The following is a 21,173-nucleotide window of genomic DNA, read 5'->3' as shown; positions in this document are numbered from 1 at the left end:
AATATTACTTTCCTTATAACCCTTAAACATGGGTTGTCTCCTTTACAGTCACTATAAATATGTTACAGATGAACATAGAAATGTAAATTCGGTTGATGAATCGTTTCCTCACACCATGTTGTTAGTCAATCTCTATGATCACCCTGTCTTTTACAGCTGGTATTCGTTCGATTATAAGTCTCTCTGTTGTTGTATTAAGTACAATCGTGCAGTGTTTTTCCATCTACACTACATCCTCAATAGGTGGAAGATGTCCTCCGGCTATTTTACCTATTTCCTTAATGTTGCCGCCGACTCCTCCAAGTGCCGATAGCATACTGCTTGTAGCTGCGATAGAGATTGAGAAAACATCTCCTGGACGACGATTAGCATGGTGACTGGTTGATTGTGTTAACGTACTAGTTGTGATGTAACCACTGTCTCGAGGGACCAGACGGTTACGTCGTAAACTTATACTTGCAGTAGGGTGATCTCCCGAGTGAATCTCCGTTGCCATCGTTGGTGGTGGTTTAGGGCAACAAGTACATCGCAGTACGTCCAGGAAACATTGTCTAAATTTCCTATTAAGAATTCCATATATCAATGGATTGGCTGCAGAATTAGCAAATGACACCATCGATGCAATCGCAAATGCTAAAAGGAGGGAATTACTTGGGTGATATGAAATGAGCAGATAAATAATACAGTAAGGAGTTACACAAATCACAAATACTCCCATCACGAAGAACAAAGTAACAGCTGCTTTTTTCTCTTTTCTCATATTAAGCTGTTTGGGTTTAGACTTTTTCCGTTTTGACCCCATGGCCGAAGTATCCCCGTGATGTGAACATCCGGCAGTTGGTACCTCACTCGTTACCTCTAGAGAGGTAACTCTTCGAGATTGCTGACGAGCGACTTGAAAAATTCGGTAGTAACAAAAAACGAGAACTATGAAAGGTATTAGGAATGATGTTGTTAGATAGAAAACAGCATAAGAACGGTCCATAGTCCAGTCTGGTACACATATACAGTTTGATGGAAGGAACACGTATCTTGACCATCCAAACAGTGGGCAGGATGCGTTGATGACGGATAGTGTCCAGAGACCCAATAATAGAACAGATGCTCTAAACGTAGTAACTATAGTAGTATACTTCAATGGCATTACTATGGCGATGTATCTGTAAAAAAGAGAATATTTACTGGTAAATCAAGACAGGCAACTCTTGATAGATTTTCCGTTTGAGACTACTACAACACAATACTATGCTCTCAATAGTCGATTTTCCAGTTAAATATGCACTGCGCGAGAGGACGTCGTGTCTTTTGTTACATTCAGTCTGTTTTGTCTTTATTACATACATACATACATACATACATACATACATACATACATACACACACTCTAACTCACACTCAGGCTTAGGCAGACATACTTAGTATAACCAGATTTAAACTGAATGCCCCCCGTAAGGGAATCACTTATTATGCAAATAACTCATTAAACTAAAAAACTATGGTAACAGGCTTTTTTTGACAAGCGTGCTTTTTTAATAGGTTAATGTATGTCCGAAATTATACGAAATTTGAAGAGTGTGTGATACTGCGTAATTACTGAATATCGTAAATGTTGTAGCAACAATCTTCATAGGACAGGTGCGTATTATTATGGTTGATATATGTATCATATTATACAAAATTTGAAGTTTGCATTTTTAAGATACATCCTAGTTACCTAAAATCATTAATTATGCAAATATTTCATGAAAACTGTAAGCGATATCGACAAATTTTATAGGACATATCCACTTTGTTATGGTTAACGTATGTACTAAATGATATTGAAATTCAAGTATGCATTCATATGATGAATCTTAATTACCGAAAATCATGAATTATGCAAATTATTCATTAACACTGTAAGGTACATCAACTAAGTTTATAGGACATACACAATACGTTATGGATAATGTATGTACTGAATTGTATTGAAATTGAAGTATGCAGTCGTACGATATAGCCTAATTACCAAGAATCATTAATTATGTAAATTATTCATTAACACTGAAAGGTACATAAAAAGCTGTACAGGACATATGTGATTGTTATGGTCAACATGTGTACTGAATTATATTGAAATTGAAGTATGTATTCTTAAGATATAGCCTAATTACCGAAAATAATTAATTATGCAAATTATTCATTAACGCTGTAAGGTACATCAACAAATTTTGTTGGACAAATGTATGTTGTTATGTTTAACGAATATACTAAATTATATTGAAATTGAAGTATGCAGTCCTAAGATATTGCTTAATTAGTTGATGTCATTGATATGCAAATTTCCCTAATTAACACGAACAGATCTCGCTCAAAAACTAATCAGCCGGCCAGCCGTTTTTAAGAAAATGGTGACACAGACAGACAGACAGACAGACAGACAGACAGACAGACAGACAGACAGACAGACACACACACACACACACACACACACACGGACGGACGGACGCATGACAGACATACAGACAGACATCCCCCTTTTAATACCTCCCGTACCCTTACGGGAGGTAAAAATAGCGCTAATGGCGTTGTAGCACAACTGTATGATTTGCCTGTTGCTATGGGCATGGCAATCATGCTGGAGATTTCGCCTACATTAAACATCATACCATCTCTTCACTATTTCAAAATTGAAAATGTTGTTTTTACTTTGTTCGATAGTCCGAGCAGCCTAGGAAGTTGCCAGTGAAAACTGTGCCAATGCCAGTGAAATCATAAATATCGGCATTCAGCAGGTGACATTCTAAATTCACTGGTATATAAACGGTGAAATTTCACATTTACCGACATTTTACCGGTAATTTTGAACGTCACACTTGCAAGTAATTTATACGTCGCAGTGTGTAGACTCTGACTAACATATACTCTGACTCCAATGTGAAGTTAAGACAGACAAAGTTGTTGACGTTAGATTTGATTGACACTTCCTTTAGATAACAATGGACGACCATTCACGTGAGCAGTGTACTCAAATTTGATACGTTTGTATTTGGACATGACTATGTCGGCAAGCCATTGATTCCTACATAATTTGCCCTTTTTCTGTAGTTTTTTTCATTGACTACCCCGGTTTGGTGATTTGAAAGATTTTACTTCAAGGTCTCTCCACAAATCATGACAGTTTGACCAAGTACCTACACAGCGGCGAATAACTGATTCCAGTCTGAGTAAACGATATATAACTCATTTCTTTTCTCCAGCTAGTAAGCCAGGTACGAGTGATGGAAATGATGAACAACCCGCTAATCACAACGAGACAACAGGCGACATTTCAAATGTGGTGGCTTCAAAAGATCACAATCGCCACAGTCTGGAAATCTAAAAATGTAAAAGTGGCACGATGTCGATATTGCAAATTCTCGAAAGTGAAATCTGATTTCGCATTGGAACGGGGAAAATTAGTTGAAAAACAAACAACTTTAATGGAACACTCCATTAAACACTTCCACGTTCGAGCGAATTCAAAAACATGTATTTCACGAAACCAGCGCTAGCAGCGGCCAGTCCCTCTGTGACAGCCTTTGGTATAACTAGTACTTGAATGGTGATAACAAAATAGCAGAAATAAAAATAAAGATATTATCTATATGACCTATCTCATAGCCAAACAAGAACTGTCATTTTCACTATTTCCGAGTACTATTGCTTAGAAAAAATGGCGTCGGTTTGAATTTCGTTTATTATTTGCCGTGGAAACGGGTGTGCATATCCCGCGTACTAGGGGATCACGAAAGCCGAGTGAAGTCGGGGATGGCAAGCTTTCCTGTGCTGAGAATAGGAGGCGGACATTTGAACAACATTTTTGACAACTAACTTTCATTGGGACTTGACGAATCACAGATATAGAGCTACATTTCTTGCATAAATCATGAAATTGCAAGACTATACTCTTACGGAAGGGTATAGTCTTGCAATTTCATGATTTATGCAAGAAATGTAGCCGTAGCTCTATATCTGTGATTTTTCAAGTCCCAATGATATAAATCTGGTCTTTACATTCGATACATTTATCGTACACGACGCCTAAACCTTGGGACTCATAAAAGGTACGTCGTTCTACTGGAGGGTCAAGTGTTTCGACCAATAAGTCTCACAAGGCTAACTTTAGGGCTATCAAAGTGTCCTCACACAGTCTGGATCAATATAAAAAAGACTGTGAATATAAAGGAATATAATTTTGATAGTGTACCTAGCTAAACAATGTGGGTGTGAGTTCTGACGACCGTGCTAAACCCACGACTTTTACTGATGATGCCCCCCGGTGTTAGTATGGATACATCGGTTAATGGAACTCTTGAGTATCCACATCGCGCCTAATGAGTTATACAAATAAATCGGAACGGACTAGGGGAATTATTTGTCCCATAAAACATGTCAGTATTTAGAATTGTGTTGTGAGCTGTGTAGAAAGCTAGAATGTGCCTAGGGAATCATGTTTCGTGACCACGTTTTTTTTTCAAATCACATCAAAGCTTGCCATATGAAAGTTTATTCCTCGTCATTTTGGCGTTCATTGGATTGTTTTCAAGAAAATCGACACTTAATATTTTGCCACAGAGTATTCGGCCATATTAGATTCTAAAATGGATTAAATTTGATATCATATTGACCTCATTACTTCGAAAATTTGTAAGGTAACCTCTTTATTTCGAAAATTTGTAAGGTAACCTCTTTATTTCGAAAATTTGTAAGGTAACCTCTTTATTTCGAAAATTATAAGGTAACCTCTTTATTTCGAAAATTTGTAAAGTAACCTCTTTATTTCGAAAATCTGTAAGGTAACCTCTTTATTTCGAAAATTTGTAAGGTAACCTTTTTTTCTTGATTTTAACTAAGAATAGGTTTGACATTTGATCAAAGTTGTTTGTTTATTCCCAAAAGCAAAAGTTATTTACTACATATTTGTGTTTCTTCTTTTTATATGAGATATATATAAGAGATGGTGAATGCCGATGGATGTTGTTCTCTTATCGACACTGTCCTATTGATACATGGAGATAACACGTGGTGTAGTTCGTACTATATTACATAATATGTATTGCCACTTCTGTAGACATTTTGACGTAAACACTTCAGTTCAAAGTTGAATACATGATTATGTTTGGTACCATCATTGCACACTGACGACCAAACAAAATTCCCCTTGTTTATTGGGTTATGATTTGAGATTGAAAATCACGGGTTATTACTGAATAAGTCACAACGAATACTGTGCAGTTTTACCTGTTTTATACGGTGTATTTATGGTTTCTTCCAAATACATGTACAATGCCTAGGTGATTCAACAAATATTTTCAGATTCCCTTTTCAATATAAACTCTGCTCCAATACTGAGGTGCACAAACAACTAGCTAGTCCTTACTAGATGGTGCCAAAATCTAAGCAAAGAATAGCACCAATGTCAGGAACTTGTTTGATCTAACTGTTGTTACCATTATTGGAGGAATTTCAACGCACAACCATACTTAAAGCTGAACTATGTATATGTAACGACTTTTCCATCAACTTCACCTCTTTGTGCTGAGATCTGCAAATTGTAATATTTATTTACACGTGGCCCAGTAACACTTCAGTCGATTGTCAAATGTTACATTACAACGTAAACTTCCAAGATACATTACTGTTTGATGACAGAATAAATTTAGATTTCAAATAATCCCCCCCCCCCCGCCACAATTAATTCTGAGAGCACCAATTACCGTAACAACCTGTCCTTGAACGGTAGAGGTACAAAACTGAGTACCAATATGTGGCGCCATTGTATGTCGTATGTACATGCCGTTACGGTTCAAGTCGATCGCTATGTGCACACCTAACGTGTAATTTGATAGTAATTACATTTATTGTGTATTTGGAATAAAGATCATATCCCCAGGGACTGCACTGTACAAGGATAATCATTATGGATCGATGTTGCAATTGAATTGGTGACGTCACGAAGATGGAAACCGTTCCAATACTTGATAACTACTTACATGGAAATCACCCATAGTTCACATTACGGTTAACGATTCAAATTTATGAAGAAAACTGGTTGTAAAATGTCACCAATGATAATATATATTATCCATATTAACCTATACGTAGTGTGTATAATATTTCTGACTAGGGCAAATCCCGCCAAGCTCTTGATAATTTGTTGACAGATTTTATTGTTGTTTATCTGAAACATCTTTCTTTATTAGAAATGGTTTGAATATTAATATCATAATAATACATTATTTTCACTAGATTAAAAATTATACAACTGTAAAACTATTACAAACTCGGTAAACAACAAAATACCTTTGAACAGACGTGGAAACAAAGACAACAATAGTTGACAAAACAACTAATCAAGTTTGACTCAATGAAGAAAAATTACACAATATATGCACATTTACAGTGAGAAAAATAATAATGAGATGTCTCGATAAATAATGACCAAGATACAGAATATAAGTAATGACCATGATACAGAATACAAATAATGACCATGATACAGAATACAAATAATGACCAAGATACAGAATACAAATAATGACCATGATGCAGAATACAAATAATGACCATGATACAGAATACAAATAATGACCATGATACAGAATACAAATAATGACCATGATACAGAATACAAATAATGACAATGATACAGAATACAAATGATGACCATGATAAAGAATACAAATAATGACCATGATACAGAATACAAATAATGACCATGATACAGAAAACAAATAATGACCATGATACAGAATACAAATAATGACCATGATACACAATACAAATGATGACCATGATACAGAATACAAATAATGACAATGATACAGAATACAAATAATGACCACCATACAGAATACAAATAATGACCACCATACAGAATACAAATAATGACCACCATACAGAATACAAATAATGTCCACCATACAGAATACAAATAATGACCACCATACAGAATACAAATAATGACCATGATACAGAATACAAATAATGACCATGATACACAATACAAATAATGACCATGATACACAATACAAATAATGTCCATGATACAGAATACAAATAATGACCACCATACAGAATACAAATAATGACCATGATACAGAATACAAATAATGACTACCATACAGAATACAAATAATGACCACCATACAGAATACAAATAATGACCACCATACAGAATACAAATAATGACCATGATACAGAATACAAATAATGACCACCATACAGAATACAAATAATGACCACCATACAGAATACAAATAATGACCACCATACAGAATACAAATAATGACCAACATACAGAATACAAATAATGACCATGATACAGAATACAAATAATGACCATGATACAGAATACAAATAATGACCATGATACAGAATACAAATAATGACCATGATACACAATACAAATAATGACCACCATACAGAATACAAATAATGACCATGATACAGAATACAAATAATGACCATGATACAGAATACAAATAATGACCATGATAAAGAATACAAATAATGACCATGATACAGAATACAAATAATGGCCATGATACAGAATACAAATAATGACTACCATACAGAATACAAATAATGACCACCATACAGAATACAAATAATGACCATGATACAGAATACAAATAATGACCAAGATACAGAATACAAATAATGACCATGATACAGAATACAAATAATGACCATGATACAGAATACAAATAATGACTACCATACAGAATACAAATAATGTCCACCATACAGAATACAAATAATGACCACCATACAGAATACAAATAATGACCATGATACAGAATACAAATAATGACCATGATACAGAATACAAATAATGACCACCATACAGGATACAAATAATGACCATGATACAGAACACAAATAATGACCATGATACAGAATACAAATAATGACCATGATATAGAATACAAATAATGACCATGATATAGAATACAAATAATGACCATGATACAGAATACAAATAATGACCACCATACAGAATACAAATAATGACTACCATACAGAATACAAATAATGACCATGATACAGAATACAAATAATGACCATGACACAGAATGCAAATAACGACTACTATACAGAATACAAATAATGACCATGATACAGAATACAAATAATGACCATGACACAGAATGCAAATAATGACCACCATACAGAATACAAATAATGACTACCATACAGAATACAAATAATGACCATGATATAGAACTTATAATATGTGATGATAAATAGTAAAAAAAATATAATAAAAAGATGGCAACTATTATTGGCTTATGAGGTACTCATTAAGGTTATATGAAGGTTAGTAAATATCGACAGAAATTGTACAAAAGTGACAGAAATCGAACGAAACAAACTCAGATCATTATTATAACTATGTTGGTTCGATTTCGTAATACATTATGTTAGATTGTAGACATAATCAACAAACAATTTGTACTCCACTACATGAACGTTCCATCAATCATAGTAATCATTCTATTAGTGTTAAGGAATGTCAATTTATTAAACATAATTTTGTATACATAAGCCTTATACTTCACGCTGCTAAATATCAACAGTGCAAAGTGTGTTTGAGTCATATATATATATATATATATATATATATATATATATATATATATATATATATATATATATATATATATATATATATATATATATATATATATATATATATATATATATATATATATATATATATATATATATAACAGACAGACAGACAGACAGACAGTCAGACAAACAGACAGACAGACAGACAGACAGACAGACAGACAGACAGACAGACAGACAGACAGACAGATAGATAGACAGACAGACAGACAGACAGACAGACAGACAGACAGACAGACAGACAGACAGACAGACAGACAGACAGACAGACAGACAGACAGACAGATAGATAGATAGTGGATGATTATATCATTGACGCCCTTTTGGTGTTTTTTTATAACATTAAGGGATACGAGTGAACCCATTGTAGTACAAAATCTCGAGGATAGGTTTTGAGAGAAAAACCCAATCTGTGTTGTTAGGGAAACCATTGTATCACACACCCATAAAGTCTGAGTTTGAAATAACCGATTCCCAGACCGTTTGATAGATTCATGCAAAACATACATTTTATGGAAATAATCAAGTATATATTGTTTATTTAGTTTGTTTCCTAGCCCAAGGCAATTAACTAATCTTATCTTATCTTACACCCTCCCCAGAAACCTCAAGTGTACACTGTCAGACAAAACCCGACACCTGTTTATATATATACTACAATATGTATAGCTGTCATATATATAGAAGTGGGATATGTCAGTGAAATTACACGCTGGCATTTCTGATCTATAGGCCTACTCTATCATTTCACACATATCACAGAATCCATTTTTCAGCACCAGACTGTAATCTCTCTGGATTTCAACTTCACTTAACATCCTTATTTATGGACTACAAATACAAGTGAATTATCCATAGCCCCTTGCCACACATCCTGTCGTCTTCTTATTTCTGTGCAATTACAAAATGCGACATTTCGATTTTCTTGACGAGCTGAAGAGAATCAGTGTTGATGCATTCTGGGAAATATTCATCTATATTACAACGAGATCACCAACGTTTGTAGTTGTATTACTGTACACTCTTTGCCAGTCTTAACCCTCGAGTCATTCGACCGAGTACTAAATTCCTTTCTTAAATAATTAATTCTCTGTGATGACGCGGAGTTGATAGTCTTAACGTTAAATTGACTATGTATGCTGGCACGAATTCCATTATTATTGAGTCAAGTACAATCGTGTATGGCCTGTAGTCAACGATAAATGATCTACTATCTCGACACATTTGATAATTTGTAATGAATTTGTGGTCTTATTTTGCAATACAATGTTTTCTTTCATATGACTGAGACAACATTAACATTAACGTATTTTCATACTGTTACAGATCCGCGTGTGATAAGAGATCTATATATTGTAATAGTCTCAATACGCGTCAGTATGACAAGCTCAAGTCCTACGAACTCAGATACATTTAATAATGATACGACTTGCCACCCCTAAAGAAAACACTTTATTTTGATATAACATAGTTATTAGTTTTTCTTCTTGAATAGACCACCACTACGTATACGATTGTCGCCAAACTACTAGTATCTTTAGGTACTTGTGATCATCAAGAAATGTATAGACAATCATACTTAATTCTATGTTTCTGACGACCCGACCAATCCTATATTTCTTCATTCTGGTCAAATCCTTTTTTTTTAAACCGACGTACTCTACGGCGGAACAGGGATTAGAAGAAAAATGACGTCACTAATTGTCAAGTGACAACCCAATGTGTATCTGAGTGAAAATTATCATTTATTGCTTTAATTCGGGAAATTTTATAATGGAATAAGCTTATGTTGTTCAAAGTTTCCTTCTGACTTTAATTGTCATTTCTAAGTCAGTCAGAGTGTTAAAGTTTCAACATGTACTCACTTACAGACGTACGTCATATAGGTGTTACTATCAATAACGTAGAATTAAGTACGATCATCGTTAAGTAACGGTAAATGTCTGTAGAGGCAAGGAAGTGTAGATTTTAGTAGCTCCATCACGCCATTAACGATTTTTACAGTAGTTTTGTTAAGCATCAAAGCCAAAGCAACTCTCGTGCCAAAAGGGTAATCATTTTATTAACACGTACTGTGTTTAAAGTAACAATCTTTGTTATTTCGGCCCTGATTGACGAATAACGACGTCTTGGTTTGTTCCAAACTATTATTCTATACCAACATTACATCGTTTAAATTTACAAATAGTCACATTAAATGTATATGCTTGTTACTTCTGTAATACAACCAGACGTAAAATTGTATTATTTTATGATTAGTTTAATCTGTAACTCTACAGCCATAACTTTATGACGTGTACTGAATGTATTTCCTCGCTTATTCCCTGAGTTATGCACATCCTTAAATTCGCTTGTCATTTTAAAATTAAATTCCATTCTTGTTAAATTATGTATGAAAAACAAGACAATAATTTATGGCTGCAGTAAACATCTGTATAACCTCGTTCGTCGACAGACAATTAGTAAAGATTAGACTATGAAATCTAAGCTCAATGACGGTACTAGACGTAAACAGCCATGGACAACGATATTTGACATCGACATTAATATCCTTACTCATTGTAAAAAAAATGCAGAAGCTTTACGTTTGTACGTTAGGGACCGGTCAGTTTCTCCAGCCTGGGGGCGGTAGATTCTTAAATCGGGCCTACGAAAAGTCAATGACCCCCCCCCCCCCATCTGTTAAACCAAAACAGACTGACCCCACCTCCCACTATCACTTCATTCTAAAACATGATGACCCCCCCCCATATATATAATATTCATATGACAGGTATTTTTTAATAGTGTGAACTGCTTGACTGTCTTGCATCTACTTTATAAGATCCCGGGCTAGCACTATCATAATTATAATTATTGGCTACACAGGGTAAATATATTCCAAAAGGAGTTTAATAGCATGTTGATAGTGAAAGGTAGGGAAAAGCTTGAGAAGGGAATATGTACATCTATTATGGGGTCCTAGGGGTCTCCCCCTAGAAGCCCAGGAGGTTTTTAACTCTGAAAAGTCAATTTTGAGACTATTCAGACATTTTCAGAAAATATTTTCCAAGCTTTACAAGACAGCACCAACATGTAAAAAGCAACTACATATGGTTGAAATATTTTTGAAATATAGTTTGATAGCATCTTGACAGTAAGAGGTAGGAGAAGAGCTTGAAACTGGGATGTGAACACCTAATGTGGGGATGGTGTTCCTCTAGAAGCCCTGGAGGTTTTTTTACTCTCATGCGGGGGGGGGGGGTCCAAGGGGTCTCCCTCTAGAAGTCCTGGAGGAGGTTTACTCTTAAAGCCAATATTTAGGCTATTCAGACCCTTTCAAGCAATAACTTAATCCATGCTTTACAAGACAGCGCCATCAAGTATCAGAAATTATTCTTTATAACTTACATATGGTTGAAATATGTTCTTAAAAAGTTAAATGGCATCATTATAGTAAAGGTCAGTACATGTAATGGTAGTATCATTGGTCGGGGAGATTTGGAGTTTAAGGCAATTTTAGACTATCATTTCACATCTTTAAAAGACAATATTAGAATTGGGTGAAAATATTTAAGAAAAGTTTTGGGGGTGAGGGAGTCCTTTGGGTTTTCCCCAAAAACCTAACGTAAATGTAAGTTTTAAATGAGTTTCCCATACCACATAAAAATGGGCCTGTAACATTAATATTGCATGTAAGGTAAAGTCACCGTTATGTAGAGAACTTTAGGTGGTCATACCTTGTGTATAATAGAAACTGGAATCTGATGAGATGTGGTGATTTTTAGTGTCAATAACATGTAGCGTCCAAAATAGAAAGTGTATTAATCCCTTCTGACAAGTTCATACTGACGAGTAGAATTTAGATTAACTTCTTTTATAAACTATCTATGAAGATTACCATTACGAAACCTTCAAGTTCACTTTTGCCCCAAAGTGCAATATAAGTGAAGCATTGATTGTGAGCCAAGCATTTACATGACATATTCTGTAACTACTGTGGTAGCAAGGTAATACATGTATATGTATATGAACTAATAAGTAATATTAAAGAATATTAAAGAATTCATGTCAGAAACATGGACAAGAACAAATATTTACATGTACCCCATTTCAGACGAGGCTATATGCCATTGTAAAAAAAAAATGTTTTTCTTCCATCACAATCCAAAACACAATGACCCCCCCCCCATCCACAATATTCAAAACAGCATGACCCCCCCCCCCCGCCAATTTCAAAAACTGGGTGAACCCCCTACCAATCCACCGCCCCCCCCCGCCGAAGAAACTGACCGGTCCCTTATATCAGCTCGTGCCCTAAGAAAGTGTCAACATTCGCATTTGACACGTCACACGACCACTTCAAAGTCAAACTGATATCTGTAATTATATTGTCATTTTTGGAAGACACTGACCAGGATACATGACGCTAAGGGCAAGTACTTGTCATAATACAAACAATGCAAACATAAACAAATAAAAGAACATACTTGGTCACTGCGTGAAAAATTAGTAAGTACAGGAATGGTTTTCGACGTGTACACACAATTTACACACTTTAAATAGCACTCGTACACAAAATGTACACACTTAGCACACTTGCATATGTATATATTATCGATCATTCTGTACCTGACGTCAAAGTTATCGTCATCAATCTAACTATTTGATGCATAAACACAAATCATGAAATACTTCACTGACAAAAATATGATTACAAGCAACATAAATTTTATGAAAATTCTTAGTGTACCTTTACAAAATGTCAACTTTTAATGATTTTTATTGTGTATTGTTGTAGTTTTATTTAGGATACATTTTTGTTTTTCCACATTTATTTGGGATATTGACAAGCTAATCATGGGTCAATGTCTTGTTAGTGCCAAGTAAACAAATCATCAATGGAATGTTTTTCACATTAGATAAAAATTCGACGTTACGCATGACTGGAACCAATGTTTCCACGTGATAACGACGCTGCATATTTGATAGGTACGTGTAGTGACTTAAATAGCTTTTAGAGATGTCAATAGTGCATACAAGTCAGATCTCTATACTCCACCCAACTCTGGTATCAATGTGTCATTAATAGTGTTTTTTTTGGTATATGTTACTATGGGTACACAAGTAACATTTGTACCGAGCAATAAATATGACAAAGACCACATGAATGTAGAAAACGTCCACTGACTTGTATTCTTGTATCTCTACTTGACATGGTACTAAAGGTACTTTTATACTATTTTGATATATTTCGAATATTTAAACATTTTGTTGGTTAAACTATAACCAGGAATACATTTGGTGGTGTACAAAGATAATCCTTACCTGTCTATTGAGACCGCTCCAAGAGTCATAACACTGGCACTACTGAATAGAGTATAACAAAATCCACTGATAGAGCACCAAACAGAAGTGAAGACCCACTCTCCATCCAGACATGACGTTATAAGTACGAAAGGTAGAACCAGAAGACCTCGTAAAAGATCCGCAATCGCCAGTGAAGTTATACTCATCCCAGTTACCGTGCCAACACTACGTGTACGATGGATGACGTAGCATACCTATAAAGAGGAGAGCAGCTTGTAATTTTTTTTCAGATTGCATTTTGGACTCGCACGTCACGCACAGACAGACAGACAGACAGACAGACAGACAGACAGACAGACAGACAGACAGACAGACAGACAGACAGACAGACAGACAGACAGACAGACAGACAGGCAGACAGACAGACAGACAGACAGACAGACAGACAGACAAACAGACAGACGCATGCATACATACATTCATTATTCACTTTACATTCTATGTATCCCACTCCTAACCACTTCATCATGCACGGTGGATTCTTTTTTCAGACTTGCATAAAATGTTGAAATGTTGTGTTAAGAAACAGGGAAATATCATAACATATGACGAAACATCAGATATCATAAGAATGGCTTATTGATATTCAGCTAATCAATACCTATCACTAACGGATCAGTAACCAATAACTATCATCATCATCATCATCATCATCATCATCATCATCATCATCATCATCATCATCATCAATTCATGCGCACTTTATATCCTATTGTGTATAGTCTTAATTTTTAGGATGGTATTTCTTGTCCTCAGTTTTCAATTTTATCTTTTTTATCTTTAAATAAAATAAATGAAATTCAGAATCTAACACACACACACACACACACACACACACACACATACATACATACATACATACATACATACATACATACATACGTAAATACGTATGTTCGTACGCACGCACGCACACACACACATACATACATACATACACACATACATACATACATACATACATACATACATACATACATACACACATACACACATACATACATACATACATACATACATACATACATACATACATACATACATACATACATACATACATTATTCCTACGTTACTATTAATGGTTTTATAACATCATATAACATTATGATTCGTTTATCCTCCAAAACACTCCATCATTAGGAGCCTGTTTAAAATTTCGACAACCGATCAAGTATGTTTACGAGATGTATTCAATTTATATTCATTGAGCACAGCTTGGGTAGTTCTACCTTTAGCAGATTTGGCACTAAGACCCTTAATAACATTTGAAGGATTTTAAATTCAATTTCTTACATAGAATTTTAAGTATTCATCTTTCATTTGTTTGTACACCAACCACGCTTGAAGGTCTTTAAGCCTAATACATGATAATAATTTAAGATTTCACTAGTTTCATCTAAATACTTACTGATGGATTGCTACCACAAGGAGTCGTATATTTAGTAGTGTATTATATGTTACATAGTGTAACTGCCGTCTACTTTTCATTTAATAGACTTTAGTCAGTAAACCCCAACGAAAGTGAGTTAGCAGGGGAAGTTGACGAATACTCACGTACGTCCGTACTGTGTGACTATAATGACGAGTTTTCCTAACCTGCCGGTAAAAATAAACCGATCCAAAGTCTAAGATTCGCTGCTTGTTTTAGCTAAACGTAACAGTCTGAAGGAATTACTGAAACTGAATTCAGAACGCAAATTTTGGTTACAAGATGTATGTGGCATTGTTTGCGAGGAAAAAACAACTGATCTTCTACAGCGAGTAAAAATTGAAATGGCATGCCTATAATATAGTAGTTGTCTTACCGCAATGTTACCTAGTACTGTCATGACAATCACGAGAGATAAAAAGACAGCTTGAGCAATAAGATATGTCCTGGGTGGTGGTGCAGATAGATTAAACGAATCTTCAATATGATGCGAGTTATTCATTTTAGCCTTTACGGCATGATATCCCTCAGTATAAACTATATATTCCGGAGTCGTCTCTCAGAACACACCAACTACTGTAACACACCATTTACTGTAGACTCAGCTAGCTTCTTGAACGCAGTGATCACTCATTATCGTATAATACACATCCTCCAATCACCGCCGCTCTCGTTTCAGTTTCCAATTATTCGGCTTTCTTCGGAATACTTGTTTTTACCCTTCGGTTTTCTTCGGGATTGGATATTACTAGTATATCAAAGAGTGAACCTGTAAATGAGCGTACAAAGCGATAACGTTAGCCTGGTTCAATCATCTCTCATTTAGTTTTGTATCTTGTGATAAGGGTGAATGTCATACTTATATTGAAATTTTCTTTTTAACTTGGCAATTTGAATTTATCTGAAAGGTTATAAAACTGACTGCTAATCATTAAGCTATGGTCATCTGACAGCAAGGTTAATAAGCTCTAGAGGAATATGTCGTGCTGAATGCTTTGTTTCCGATGCGGCGATGGTAATCGCGATAACCGGCGCTACGGTTATACAATTGCAGAGCTAGTAAATTGACAATCACATCACACCGATTAATTTTCTAGTCATCGTGACAGAGTGGAAATACGTTATCAAATGATACACTCCTGTAGTTTTCTACAGTCTTCAGTATGTGTATTTTACATAGCTGTATTGTTGTAATTATTATATATCCTAAATAATAAAGACATGTACATTATCAACAGAGTTAAATTAAGGCAAAATACCTACCTACCAGATGACAAGATTGAACACTGAGATAAGATTTCTAATGTGCAATTAATGTATCATATTCTACTGAAAATGGCGCCACCTACTGTATTATGTTTCTTGTGATATATTCCTTTGTTGGAGACGAAAAGGATATCTCTAAAGGACACACTTATTATATTTGGAGGAAATGTCAAATTATCTTTTCTTATCTTCTCGTTGGTGTGGTTTAGGTGTTCGTTATTCTTAATATCCATATGTCTCCCATTTCTTCGGATATCTTGTGACGTTCAAATGAAAAGTTAATATCTGTGATGAAATATCAAGTTTCGGACAACTGTTTTCAATGAAGTATTAAAATTACGTAGGGGAGTGATCCAAATTTTGGCTTTGATTATTTCAACATATACCAGAGAACTGTTAAACATTATTTATAGTGAATAATTATAACAAATTGGTGTGGAATTGATGATTTCAAAAGTGACCCCTAGCTCACTTTGACCTCAAAACGTCACAGGAAATGGTACACATATTTAAACCGCCAATCCATGAATGTTTTGATCATGTCGTTGTACCCTTGCTACAGACCAGTAACGGCACAATGGCCTTATTTAACTTCTGTACTGAGCAGTATACAATGCATTGCAGTCTTTGTAAGTGCATGAGATTAGAGGCATTAACATAGCAACCTATCTATACTACTACAGATCTCCATTATACATGTGGTACGATATATATATATATATATATATATATATATATATATATATATATATATATATATATATATATATATATATATATATATATATAACTATTAAAAATAGTACAGTATCAAGTAAAATACACAGGAGCCGTTACACAGTGTTTCATGCTTACGCAATCATCGATCGGATGTGTGTTATATATATAATTTCATCCTTCTTTCGCCAAGTAGAGTGCTCAGTAACCTTGGAGAGCTATCATACATAAAATGAAAGAAGACGAGTCTGATATTACATTATGGATTTACACTACGGATCGTTTCACCAGAAGGATCTTCAGGCGTAAATGTGTGTTTGTCGTGCCCTGCAAATTTGTTTCAATTATCATTGATTCAGATACCTGGTTCCCCGACAGGCGAAGCTAGTCACATTTGACAAAACTCATTGTTTACCCAGAACCATGCGCCATATGTCTTAAAATCTTAAATGAAGCACGATTGGAGGCTACTTACTGCTCACCTATTCTCCTATTCCCAGCTTAGAACTGTTCCAGTGAATATTTTATGAACCTTAAATACGTAAATCAATTCCATAAATAAATATAATAAGAGTTTAACTTAGTGTTAACTCGATGTGTGTAAGTTATTATAAGTAAATTGTAACATAGACATGATAACATAATTATTACTTTCACCAGATAATGCAAGCCATCAATGTTGAAAAGTACATGTATTAAAAATTTGATGAAGTTGCAAAAAGTTTCATCCATCAATACATCCCTTCATGTATAGAGCCATTACCCGCATGTATGTATATATGTATGTATGTATGTATGTATGTATGTATGTATGTATGTATGTATGTTTTATGCATGTGTGAATGTGTGTATATGTATGTATGTATGTATGTATGTATGTATGTATGTATGTATGTAAGTGTGTGTGTTATTTTCTTTTCACACCTGACGTTTCACAGGGTTTATCAGTCTGCTACCTTTATGTCACGTAAATTGCTATCAACTGTTATGCTTGATCTTTCTCTCTATGTGTATTTCGTGTAATATCTCAATTTGGCGATTAATTGGATTTGAATAGCGAGGTTAAATGAAGCATTGTGACAGATGACGACAACATTTAGACAAATAAAGTTGTTTTGTTAATATGATACTATCTTAATACCAATATTGATTACTTGCATCTATCAAACCTATTTCAACTTACTAATAAACGAATCATTGGTAAACGTATAAAGCTATACTGCCAAGCAATTCAAGTAATATTGACTCTCCAACAGTTTCTCGCCGTTTCAGTGTAGTGTTTTCAAATCATAAAACATGAATTTCTCTAAAAGATACAATTCCATTAAAGATATCTATGAAATATATAAGTTACAATAAGTTAGTCTTTCTATAGAACTAAGTATCCATCAGCCTCTAGATGTCTCAGACCACTTTGTTAGTCTAAGGTCATGTTTAATTAGATGCTAAAATATAAACAAAACTCGTGTACCTCGACAGGGATTTTACGGTATATATTCTGTTCATAATGTTCAGTGGTCTTCTGAGGCGGATATGCAGGTGACGTATTTATTATTTGTTGTCATCTGTTAACTGGCTAGAGTTTTGTAGTAGGGGAACCCGACATGGCTATGCGTGATTTAGATCACTTCTCTGTTTTAACCAGAATCAAAGAATTTAAAAATGTACACAGTATGATACATTGATGTAGTGACTTTATATAACACCATCAAAGAATTTATATAAAGTCTTATCACATTTTTAAAACGGCAGTTGAAAATCTTCAAGGAAATGGCAATGACTCATTTGTGTTATTAATTAGGGAAAAATATCGAGTAATCGTTCTCATGATTCTATATACTTACAATTCTAGAGAGGTGATGTTGTATGATATAAATGACATTGTCATCGAACTCGCTAAATTGGAAAATAGTTGGGCCTTCAATGTTTGAGTGCTTTCGGGTTTATGACTTGTGACGTCATGTCAGGTATAACAAATCCTTGCAGCTTATTGACAACACGAACAAAATCTCAATTTATGGTTGGCAGAAGGCTGAATTGCAGAAAACATTGAAAGTTGTGGTAATTCCTCCTCATTTCAGCCCCTGATTCAATATGTATACAATCGGTTAAAACCTTACCAAAGACTAAAGTCCATGAGATACGAACTTAGTGCATTTTCACGCTGACCAAGTTTTATATAACTCTAACTAACATAAGGTTTTTCTAACAACCGAAATGAGAATAATTATGAATAGTAAAATTATGTATTTCATTGGACAGGGTAGTTCTTATTTTTGCTTAGCAACATAACAATAATACTAAAGAAGATTTATAGTGCACCCAACCTCTGCAAGCAAAGCTCTAGGCACAGAAGCAAGTGTGAAGCAATAAGATAATTTACCAGTATTGAAAGAGGGGCAATTAACACAATGGATACTCGGCAAATGGAGAAAGTTGAAGCCCACGTTTAAAGAGATGGTACTTGAGAGAGTGACGAAATTTTGAGAGACTTGGTGTGAAGGACATTGAAAGGGGGGTTGTTTCAAGGTGTAGGGTAGATGTGAGAATATGTTTTCTCACCAACGGTCCTTGAAGATCCCCTTACAAACGAAGGAAGACGAGAATTAGATTTATGGAGTCCGTCTATATCGATGAAGAAGTTCAGTCAGCTACTGTGCTTAGTATCAGGAGGGGAAGTGTTTTTCCATATCTTTTCATGTGTCTATACTAACATTATATACATCCTATTTCTCGTCTATCAAGTGAATACGGCAGTAATTCCCAGTCCTCGTTTCCTGTAATCGAGGAAATGTCTGTGCAGACCAAGATTTATGGAACAACATGTACAGTCAGTACTTCCATTCAAACCCACAATTATGTTGTTTCCTGCTTACACGGTTTCACATTTTGCAAGAAGGAAAATTTAATCGAACTTTCTAAATAGTAATTAGACTTACAATGCTAGTGTGTGAGTACTCAGTTGATATGTGTAATGTAGTACATTTATTACCAGAATTCTATAATTCAATATTTGCATTCATTGATGACGGCTGTAATTTCTAAGAATAACTCTTTATGGCGAAACAAATTTAATTCTTCATCCAACATATACACAATTAGGATGTAGTGTCTGTGTGGATAGCTTACACTAAATACAATTTATACGCATTAAGATCAGTGAATATTAATTTATTCTCAGTCATCACTATACTGAAGGAAATTCATTGTCTAGTTTACATGTGTTACTCCTGCTGTGACACTAACAAGATGTCAAACAGTTCCTGCTTAAATCTAGATCACCCAATTCCCTGATTGATATGCAGTCTTCAAGATAATTGAATTTATTCCAGACTCCGACTTTTTCTAAGAATATTAGCAAGATTACTTTAAACATTTCCGGACTTTCCTTCTACTCATGTTGCTTGCAGCACTTTTACCAAAATTGTATGAAGGTGACCTCTACGATTGATAGTAATCCATTCTCAAGTATGGAAAGAATATATCTACGATTGACTTACGACATACCATTCAAGAATGAGTAGAATATCTCAAGGGTATGACATGACCTTCAAAAGCTAAATAAACTCTTTCTGTACAGTACAATATCTAAACAAGGGAGCCTTCAGTATTTACAGGGGGAGGGCCGGAGGAATTGGGTGTGGGTCACATTTTACAAGCCTGTTCTTGGGGAGGGTCATATTTTGCATTACAATATTTTTTTTTTTGGGGGGGGGGGGGTGTAACATTTTACAATCCGTAGTTTTGTGACCA

General features: G+C 34.8%; 1 protein-coding gene across 1 annotated transcript; it reads right to left on the bottom strand.

The window, feature by feature from the left end:
- Window positions 1–223: 223 nt before the first annotated feature.
- LOC144443203 (histamine H2 receptor-like) lies at window positions 224–15,939 on the bottom strand. Its single transcript, XM_078132596.1, has 3 exons — window positions 15,814–15,939; window positions 13,966–14,201; window positions 224–1,160 (listed from the first exon to the last, which is right to left on the bottom strand). Exons 1-3 carry the CDS (start codon window positions 15,937–15,939, stop codon window positions 224–226), a joined length of 1,299 nt encoding a protein of 432 aa, XP_077988722.1.
- Between the last annotated feature and the right edge of the window lie 5,234 nt (window positions 15,940–21,173).

The sequence above is a fragment of the Glandiceps talaboti genome, chromosome 12 (genome assembly GCF_964340395.1).
Source record: "Glandiceps talaboti chromosome 12, keGlaTala1.1, whole genome shotgun sequence".
Lineage (NCBI taxonomy): Eukaryota > Metazoa > Hemichordata > Enteropneusta > Spengelidae > Glandiceps > Glandiceps talaboti.
This window is presented reverse-complemented; position numbering and strand designations above follow the sequence as displayed.

Coding starts and splice junctions, on each gene's coding strand:
- LOC144443203 (XM_078132596.1), bottom strand. CDS start 15,939: ATGAATAACTCGCATCATATTGAAGATTCGTTTAATCTATCTGCACCA. Junction 14,202..15,813: donor CAGTACTAGGTAACATTGCG/GTAAGACAACTA, acceptor TCCTCTTTATAG/GTATGCTACGTCATCCATCG. Junction 1,161..13,965: donor GGAGCGGTCTCAATAGACAG/GTAAGGATTATC, acceptor TCTTTTTTACAG/ATACATCGCCATAGTAATGC.